Here is a 10,117-nt window from a genome sequence, read left to right as displayed (position 1 = left end):
TATTTGGTCTCTGAACATTTTTTTTAAATTAACTTTTACTGAATTTACTTTACAATGTTATGATAGTTTCTATTGTACAGCCACACAAGTACATTTATTTCCGCTTTTTTGGACTTTCTTCCCTTTCAGGTCACCACAGTGCATTAAGTAGAGTTCCCTGTGCTGTACAATATGTTCTCATTACTTACCTGTTTTAGACATAGTAGTAAGCTTTTCTTCAGGGCTTCCCTCCTGGCTCACAGGGTAAAGAATCTGCCTGCAATGCAGGAGACCTGGGTTCAATCCCTGGGTTGGGAAGATCCCCTGGAGGAGGGCATGGCAACCTACTCCAGTATTCTTGCCTGGGAAATCCCATGAACAGAGGAGACTGGCAGACTACAGTCCATGCGGTGGCAAATAGTCAAACAGATTAAGCAAATAAGCACAGTGTGTATATAACAGTCCTAGTCTCCTAACTCAACCTACCTTCCTCCCCTTGGTATCCATACATTTTTCTCTACCTCTGCATCTCTCTTCCTGCCCTGCATGTAGGTTCACCTGTACCATTTTCCTAGATTCCACATGTGCCTTAATACATGATATTTTTCTGTTTCTTCCATACTTCACTCTGAATGACACTCTCTAGGTTCATCCAGGTACAAATTTTGAGCATTTTTAAGCTCAGACACCGTCAGCAAAGTGTGTCATTGTGTTGCCTCCTTTTCTCCTAGTGATAAACCCACACAGCCTTGTTAAGAGAACACCCAACCTCCACCCACCATCTGCCCCTACCCGCTCCACAAGCAAAAAACAAAAATAAGTACCTGAAAGGTAGAATTGGGCAACAAAGATGCAAGTGCAGCAAAGAAACAAAAAAATGATAAAGGTGGTAATGACATGAAATATGCACGGAATGTAACTGGAGTTATTAAAAAAAAAAGGCAACTGTGGGAATGCTGACCTCGACACCTTTCCAAAGATGCCAGATTTGCCCCCAGGGGAATGCACGAATGAAAAGTTGAGGAAAGAGGCTTGGATAAAAGGACTGTAGGTCCTAGAGAACAGACGAAGCATTCAAGGCACTGTGACGGGGAACGCCCAGAGGATAACGTGTTGAAAGTGATACAAACAGGACGTTCTGCCAAGACACGGAAAAGATGCTCTCTGTGCACAAAACGACACGTCCACGAGAAGACAAGACCCGTTCAAGCCACTCCTGTTAAGCTTTTCCTGCACAGAAAGAAAACAGTTCAAGTCTTCGTGTGTGTGATGGTTTACAGTATAAACAGTGATTAGCTTTGCTATTTTTCTCATTTCCCTACACATGCCTAACCATCAGTGAAGAGTTAAGAATGTCTCGTGGAATAGCGCTAGTTTTCCTCACATACGATGACTTCAGGGTCCTGTCCATCGCCGGCGAGGTTGTGTGCACACGCACCACCCATACGTACAGCATACAGACAGGCGTGCAGTTTACCCAGCGAGCGTCCACACACTGCAAGGTGGAGCCCAAGTCACGGCGACAGCTACTGGGGGAGATTATAAATGCAGAATAGTCCTTCTCCTCTCTGGATGGTTTTGATTGGGCTTCTGCGGGAGGCGGTGAGGAGTGAGCTCCCGCCAAGAGCTGAGGGGGACGAGGCCGCAGAAAGGGGGCGGTGCGGTGCAGGGAAGGAGCGGGGCACTGCGGGGAGGGGGCGAGGCCGCGGGGGCAGTGCGGGGAGAGAGCAAGGGGTGGGGCGGTGCGGGAAGCTGGGGGCGGTGCGGGGGCTGGGTTCGCCCGCCGCTGGGTACCACAGCCCTGCCAGCTGGCCGCCCGGAGGCGCGCGGGCGCCGCGGGCCGGTGCGCGGCGCGGAGGCGGTGGGGCGCGGGCCACGCACGGCGGCGGCGGCGGGAGCGGCGGGCACGCACGCACGCGGGCGCGGGGCGGCACGCACGGCCGGACGCACGGCGGCGGCGGCGGCGGCGGCAGGGGGCGCGGGCGGCGGGCGCGGCGGCGGCGGATGGCCCAGGTCTGACTTATGCGGCGCCTGGAGGGGCTGTGCCTGCGGCGGCGGCGGCGGCGGGGCCCTGGCCGCGAGCGGAGCGGGGACAAGATGAAGTACCAGAAGTACCTGACGGTGCTGCAGATGGCCATCGGCGTCACGCCGTCCAACCGCGGCAGCCTGCTGCCGCTCAAGAGGAGGCTGTGGTGAGGGCGGGGGCCGGCGCGCGCTGGCGGGGGGCGCGCTCGTCCGCTCGGGGACCCCCGGCGTGCGCGACCGGGCCGGGCCCGGACCGCGGCAGACGGAGGGGCTGCGCCGGCGGGTCTGGCTGGAAAGTCCAGCAGCTCTCGCGCTGCGTTTTCTGCGGCGCCTCCTATCCATCGACTGCAGGTCGGGGTCATCATCGGTGGAGGGGGGCGGTGCTCCCACCTGAAAGCCGCTAGAGAAAGGTGTCCGGGATCACCCGGAGCCGTGCACACACGGGATCATCCGTTGGATTGTATCCCGTTTTGTTAGCATGTAAACATGTCACAAGAATCCCGGTGGTCACCCTGGTGTTCCATCCACTTGAGAATTGGATGCCTGGTTCTGTCACAAGGGAAACGGTTCAGTAAAAAGGATGATGATGTAGAAAAAAGGTGTGATGATCATGGGATTCGGTGGTCATTTCAGTTAAAAAATGCGTGCTCAATACAGTCCCATAGTTTGATTCAGTTCAATTGAACATAGTCCAGTTTAATTTGAAGGTGATAGAGAAAGGAAAAGAGGCTGCTTTTAGGCAGTGTAGAAAACTAATATGAGCTTTGTGAAACAAAATGGAATAACCATCCAAAGAACATAAAGATTGAGCGGTCAGGAAAAAAAGAAGAGCTTAGAAAAACAGTCCCAATAGTGGAGAATTTTGAAGGTAAGACCAAAATATATGAGCAGCGAAGTTCACATTTCCGCTGTGCCGCTTACTGTGTGTAGACAAGTTACTGGAGAGTGTTTTTTCTGTAAAATGGAAATGATACTCTACCTCGGGTCGTGGGGGAATGAACTGCCGTGGTCAGTGCATAGTGCCACTCTCCCCAGCTGCATAGTAGGTGCTGAGTGAATATTACTGTCTTTCTTCCCGTGAAACCCCCTCCCCCACCCCCAGTTGTTCGGAAAAAGAGAAGTTTATTTTTGCAAAAGGTATTTTAATTTGAAGAACAGCAAGCGACAACACCTGGAAGACTAGGCTGGTAAAAATCGACAGTCACTGAATTAAGAAATGTCCATGGAAGAAGATTTTAGCATATGTATCAACAATATGTCATTATTCTGAAGTAACAAGCAGTAACGTTTGAGGATGACTTTCCAGATGGATGGGTTACAGAAAGAGAGAAAACAAAGCCAAAGTTGGCACTGACAGTCTTACCCTCAACTCAGCTTTCCTCCTGAGTGCTTACCAGTATGGAACATGCCGCATATTTTATCCCTCTTCCCACCACCACCCCCCCCCCCCCATGTAAGTAGCATGGGGCCAGGGCATTTGTCTGTTTAGTTGATTACTAAATTCCCTACAGCTAGTTTCCAGTACAAATAGATTCTCAGAAGATGTGTGTTTGTTGAATTGGTGAATTCTTCATAATGCGTAACTGGGAAAGAAAGTTGAGGGAATTTTTTTTACAGCTGTTCTGAGTGGCTTGCAGGACCTTAGTTCGCTGACCAGGGACTGAACCCAGGCCCTCAGCAGTGAAAGCACAGAGTCTACTCACTGGACCCTCTGGAAAGTCCCAAGGAAATTTTCTTGATGTTACATTTAAAAACCAAGATGTGGATACAGTGTTTGAGGAGCTGTTCCACATGAATATTAGCAGTGAGTGGTCACAAGGTCAAGAAACTAGGTTTATTCCTTTTCATCACTGGAGTACTGCTTCTGAAACTGCTGTCCCAAGTATACAGTTTGTGAAGACAGAACAAAGAAAATGAAATCCAGGTAATGTTTGTACTCTAGAGATTCATGTTTGAGGCAGGCAGTGACCTGGGACCAACATTAAAAACCGTCTTATGAAGAGACAGCCTGAAAAAATCAAGGAGATTTTGTTGAGCTTTCCCGTCTTAAATGAGCATTTGAGAATTTCTATCTAATGTTAAGAGGATTTGCGAATGTTCATCTAGTTTCTCCAGTGGCAAAGTGAAGAGCACGCTCTATGAAACTCTGGAGTGGGTGGTACTTTTGAACACAGATGCGTAATCTTTTATTAAGTTGGAGAATATTGTGCCGTCTGGTTCCTCTGTCTCATGTCTTATGGAATTCATTTTCTAGGTAACATTTTATTTTCTAGATGACATTTTGTTTTGCTTGTTTTGCCAATGTCCTCACAACTGCATATGGAGAATTGGAGATGAAAGGCAAAAGCACTGTTATTTGTCTGGATGTGTGAATGGGTTCTGACCTCAGAGTGGTGAGTGGGAAACTAGTATTAGACATCGACAGTGCATTCAGACCTTGGGATGCACCAGTTTGTGTCTGTTTATGAAATGTGAGGTCATAGCATGGTCGTTGATCATGGCTTGTGTGAAGCTTTATGGGAGGACGTTTAGAAAGATATGTATGCTCCCTGCATTCCTCTGTCTTAACTCTTACAGTCTGTGTGGGAAGACTGCTAGCTCACAAAGCTTATGCCTGTCCAAGTAAAGCTTAGGCTTGAGGGGGCCAATGCTTTGGTCCCACTCTGCTCTCTGGTCTGGCCATTTGAGCACATCTGCTTTCCTTTCTGCAGTGTCCTTCTGTCCTTCTGATTGGCGCTGCACATCCTTAAAGGAGTACACACTTGCAGACACTTTTACATGGAACCTGAAGGGGACACACTCCACTGCGTCAGTGGAGCCTGCAGGAGCCTACTTCTTGAGGGTCTTTCTCCAAGAAGTTTAGTACATGGAAGTGTTTGCAGTGTTTGGTTCTGAATCATTACTGTTCACAAAGCTGGAACTCAGGCTTGTTACCTGAAGGAGACACGGGTTCGTGTGGCTGCTGCCTGCCCTAGGGCCTCCAGTGAATGGTCAGTGATGGACAGAAGCCACAGAGCACAGTGCTTCCTAGAGACTGTAGCAAATCGCCAAAAGCAACGGAAGTTTATTTTCTCCCAGTTCTGGGCCCAGAGTCTGAAGTCGGTGTTGGCGGGGCTGCGCTCCCCGAATACTCTGGGGAGAAGCCTTCCTGTCACCCCTTGTGTCTGTGGCTCCAGGGCTCGTCTGTGGGACACACCTCTTCAGTCTGTCTCTGCCCCTTCACGTGGTCTTCCCTGTGTGTCTTGTCTTCTCTTCTGTCTCTTATGAGAACACCTGTCATCAGAGTTAGGTAGTCAGTGACCTCTGCAAAGACCCTTTCTCTAGCCAGGGTCACATTCATGTGGTTAGAGGGTGTGGGGCAGGGAGGGGCAAGGCTTAGTCCAGCACAGGAACCACACCTGCTCAGCAGGTGTGAGGCCCAGAGAGTTGTTACTCCTGTCTGTTTTAGATGAAATGTGAAAACTATTTTCATAATAAGTTTATTGTCAGGGTTTTGATTTTTGCATTGAGCGGTTTCAGGAGCGTTTACATGGATCTTAGGGGAAAAGAGTGTCATATCATTTTCTTATATTTCTAAGTCTGTTTCTCCCTGTTGAGACTGTAATTATTGTAGGTCATATAGTATCCATTCAACCACTGAAGTTGTCATCTCATAATCAGATTTTGAAAGTAAGAAGAGCTGCCGTTCACTGAGCTTGCTCCCTGCTGGGCCCTCCATCTCCCTGGAGGTGGGGGCTGTGTCTCCCCCAGCTTTACAAATGAGAGCGTTGGCCTGTCCAGAGTCATACCTCAGCTTTATGCCAGTTCTTAGGATTTAAAATCACGTTTGAGCAAGGATATGCAGGTCTGGAAAGAGAGATGGACTGAAGACAGGAACCAAAGGGCAGGAACATGTCTTACATGATATTGTTTCTCCCAGGTGGCCCATGGCCCCTTCATGGCTCACAGAGGTCCCTGATGGGATAGGACCATATCCAGGTCCTCCCTTGGTTTCTTTCCTTTAAAAAAAAATTATTTATTTGGCTGCAGTGGGTCTTAGTTGCAACATATGAACTCTTAGTTGTGCCTTTAATTCCCCAATCAGGGATGGAACCCATGCCCCTCCATTGGGAGTGTGGAGTCGTAGCTGCTGGACTACCAAGGATGTCTCCTTGGTTTCTTTAATGAGCAAATTATAGGCAGTGACACACATTATTGTTTATAAGTACAACTAAGGGCCATTTAATACAAACTTTTTCAGTGATCTGAGAAACTTGATGCTGGGAAAGATTGAGGGCAGGAGGAGAAGGGGGCAACAGAGGATGAGATGGTTAGATAACATCAGTGACTCAATGGGCATGAGTTTGAGCAAACCCCAGGAGATAGGAGGAGGAGTGATCCTCCATGAAGGATGGAGGATCCTGGCATGCTGCAATCTGGGGTCCCAAAGAGTTGGACATGCCTTAGCAACTGAATGACAACAGCAATTCAGTGAGTGAGTAAGGTTTCTGAAGTCTGATGCTCGTAAACAAAAACTAGCATTTTACTAGCATTTAGTGAAGAACCCTTCCACAGTACCCAGTGTCCTTCTGAAGTCAGCTGCCTGCTGTGCTTGGCAGTGCCTCAAGGCTCCTGTTCTCACACCCACATTCGGGGAAGGGTGCCTTGTTAACTCATCCATGTTAGGTTGACTTGGTTGAAGCCATCAGTTGCTGACATTTTAGAATTAGTATATTGTAGAAACATTGTTTTATCCTGATGGAACTGCTTTGTTTTTACTATCTCGATTGTTTTTGCCCAATTCTGTGTTACTATTGAGTACTTTTCCACTGGAAGTTAGCAGTGGGAGCGGCAGATGAGGTTGGGAATTATTTGTCTTAAGTGAACTGCAATCAGTAGTGGTCGTGAGCCAAATCTCCTGTGTTATAACAAAATGAGAGGGTGGACCCCGAGTTTCTGCCTTTTAAGCCTATCAGCCAAATGAAAACATGACCCCGTTAGAGAAGTTATGAAGGGAATGGAGAGAGGCAGACATTTTCCCCCCAATTGCCCTCTAGGGATGATTCAGTAGAATTAAGAATTAGGAAAAGAAAAACTTCCTTTTAGACCAAGTGTTGATTTTTCCAGAGTTGAAGGGAAAGCACTCCAGAGTTGAAGGGTGCTTACAGCTCAGTTCTTAACTTTACTTCCCTGTCATCAGAGTCCATGCTCCTGATATTCAGGGAGTCATCTCCAGAGTCTGAGGCATTCAGGTCAGGCTGGGTGAGAGGGGTGCCTTGGGCGACAGAGGTGCTGTCTTCTCCACATTAGGAGCACCGTGGACAGGGCTTCCCTCCTGAGCTTTGGATGCACCTCAGTGTTCTTGTGTGTGTTTGAGTGTCCAACATAGAACTATCAGACACACATATTTCCACAAATATTGTTGTTTGTTGTTCAGTTGCTAAGTCATGTCCAACTCTTTGCAACCCTATGGACTGCAGACTTCAGGCTTCCCTGTCCTTTAGTAACTCCCAGAGTTTGCTCAAACGCACATCCTTTGAGTTGGTGATGCCATCTGGCCATCTCGTCCTCTGTTGTGCCCTTCTCCTCTGTTGTGCCCTTCTCCTCCTGCTCTCAATCTTTCCCAGCATCAGGGTCTTTTTCAATGAATCCGCTCTTCTCATCAGGTGGCCAAAGTATTGGAGCTTCAGCTTCATCATCAGTCCTCCCAATGAGTATTCAGGGTTGATTTCCTCTAGGATTGACTGGTTTGACCTCCTTGCTGTCCAAGGGATTCTCAAGAGTCTTTTCCAGCACCACAGTTCAAAAGCATCATCTTTGGTGCTCAGCCTTTTTTATGGTCCAACTCTCACATCCATATGTGACTATATCTGGAATTAATTCTCAGAAAAAACATTAAAATGAAAGAGAAGCAACATCTTAAATTATCTTATATCATCTCAAGGCTCCTCCTACTTAAATAAGAGTATAAATATTCTACATATTTATCTGGACCTGTTTATCCCTTTTCTTCATCCCCCACTAGAGAAAGTGGGGCCGTGACCGAACAATGTGCTTGTTAGTGGTTGGTCTCTTAGCTTCGCAAAGATCTGGTCTGAGCTGTGAAGTCACTGAGATTTCTCCCCAGGAGCTGGTTCAGTCCTGGGATAAGACCTTCTCCTCCTGCTGAATGTGTGGGTAGGTGGGTTCTGCCCGACCCAATATTCCCCTGGTGGATGCCAGCTCAGCCCTCCTGGTTATTGAAGATTTTTATTGTGATCCTGATACATTTTTTGGCTCTTAGTCATTTTCAAAATTTGGTGGACACAAATTCTTACTGAAGACTTTAGGTTTTAGGCTTTTAGTTTGGAAAAAAGGAAATTGGTGATGCATCTCTAAGTCAGATGAAGAAAGGCTTTTGAAAATATTCTTCTGTCAAAAAAGTTTGTATTCCATTTGTATTAATTTCTAATATTATCATACCACCTAACCAGGGCTATCAACATGAAGTGAGAGAGAGGAAATAAAGAGAATTCAAGACTTGTATATGTATTTCTTTTAATTGGAATATAGTTGCTTTATGATTTTGTGTTGGTTTCTGCTGTGCAACACAGTGGCTCAGCTCTACCCGCTGCATCTTGGACCTCCCACCCCACCCCCCTCACACTCCTCTCGGTCATCACAGAACACGAGCTGAGCTCTTACTGCACAGCACTCTCCCACTGGCTACTGCTTTACATATGGTAGATGTCACTGCTGCTCTCTTAAGTTGTCCCACCCTCCCTTTCCCCTGCTGTGTCTACAAGTTCATTCCTTATGTCTGCGTCTCTGTTCTTGCCCTGCAGATAGATTTGTCAGTACCCTTATTCCAGATTCCATGCATATGCATTAATATATGATACTTGTTTTTCTCTTTCTGACTTCACTTGGTATGACAAATTCTAGGTTCATCCACATGACTACAAATGACTCAGTTCCATTCCTTTTCATGGGTGAGCTATATTCCATTGTATACAGGTACCACATCTTCTTTATCCATTCCTCTGTTGGTGGACATTCAGGTTGCCTCTGTGTCCTGGCTGTTGTAAACAGTGCTGCAGTGGACATTGGGGTACATGTGCCTTTTTGAATTATGATTTTCTCAGGGTATATGTCTAGGAGAGCTATTGCTGAATCATATAGTAGCTCTATTTTTAGTTTTCTAAGAAACCTCCACGCTGTTCTCCATAGCAGCTGTACCAATTTACTTTTTCATCAGCGGTGCAAGAGGGTTCCCTTTCTCCACACCCTAAGACTTGTATTATGCCATTCGGTTTCTCTTTACCATATGCCCTCTTCTGGAGCACAGTTCTTCACTGTGTTCATGGAAGCTCTTCCCTGCAGAAAGGAGAATAAAACTGTTCAAGGTGCTGCTCTTTGTATTGAGAATCGTGAAAAGGACATCAGCAAGATTTTACTCTAGGAGGTGACTTGAAAGGTGTCCTCGCTGGAACCCAATGAAATAACAAAAATATAAATGAAAAAAGCTGCAGCATTAATAATAACAGTCTGCGTAAACAATGAAGAATACCATCAGTGGACCAGCATTTTTGAGGGATCTCTGAGAAGTAGAGAAGTAGCTGAAGCTCCAATAGTTTAGCCACCTGATGGGAAAAGCTGACTCATTGGAAAAGACCCTGAGGCTGGGAAAGATTGAGGGCAGAAGGGGGCGAGAGAGGATGAGATGGTTGGGTAACATCACCGACTCAATGGATATGAATTTGAGCAAACTCTGGGAGATAGTGAAGGACAGAGGAAGAGCATAGTGTGCTGCAGTCCTGGGGGTTGCAAAGAGTTGGACATGACTTAGCAACTGAACAACAACAACTGAGGAGTAGTTAGTAGGCAGGAGTAGTTCTGTAGAGAGAACAGCCTCGCTGAAACCATTGTCCAGAAAATGTGCAGAAGATTGCTGCGAAGTTAAGGGTGGACGGCTTAAGGCAGCTTCAAGGACTGGAAGGAGCTGAGGGCGTGGGAGTTCATCAGATACGACTGCTCATCCTCACTGAGATGTGATGCTAAGGGGACAGCCATGGTGCTTTCTCACTGTGGCGGTACTGTGGGCACTGGGGCTGGACCTGAGATGGTCACTGCGTGCCCTGACCCAGAAGAGATG

At 47.2% G+C, this 10,117-nt stretch overlaps 1 protein-coding gene across 1 annotated transcript; it reads right to left on the bottom strand.

Annotated features, from left to right (window-relative positions):
• Positions 1-1,518: 1,518 nt before the first annotated feature.
• On the bottom strand, positions 1,519-2,346 carry LOC138423381 (uncharacterized). The gene has a single exon (XM_069559299.1). It carries the CDS (start codon positions 2,344-2,346, stop codon positions 1,519-1,521), a length of 828 nt encoding a protein of 275 aa, XP_069415400.1.
• Between the last annotated feature and the right edge of the window lie 7,771 nt (positions 2,347-10,117).

Source organism: Ovis canadensis, chromosome 18 (genome assembly GCF_042477335.2).
Source record: "Ovis canadensis isolate MfBH-ARS-UI-01 breed Bighorn chromosome 18, ARS-UI_OviCan_v2, whole genome shotgun sequence".
In the NCBI taxonomy this organism is placed as follows: Eukaryota; Metazoa; Chordata; class Mammalia; order Artiodactyla; family Bovidae; genus Ovis; species Ovis canadensis.
The sequence above is the reverse complement of the archived record's forward strand: the minus strand, read 5'-3'. Positions and strand labels throughout refer to the sequence as shown.

What these genes read in the sequence shown, in the direction of transcription:
- LOC138423381 (XM_069559299.1), bottom strand. Translation starts at nt 2,346, where the DNA reads ATGGATAGGAGGCGCCGCAGAAAACGCAGCGCGAGAGCTGCTGGACTT.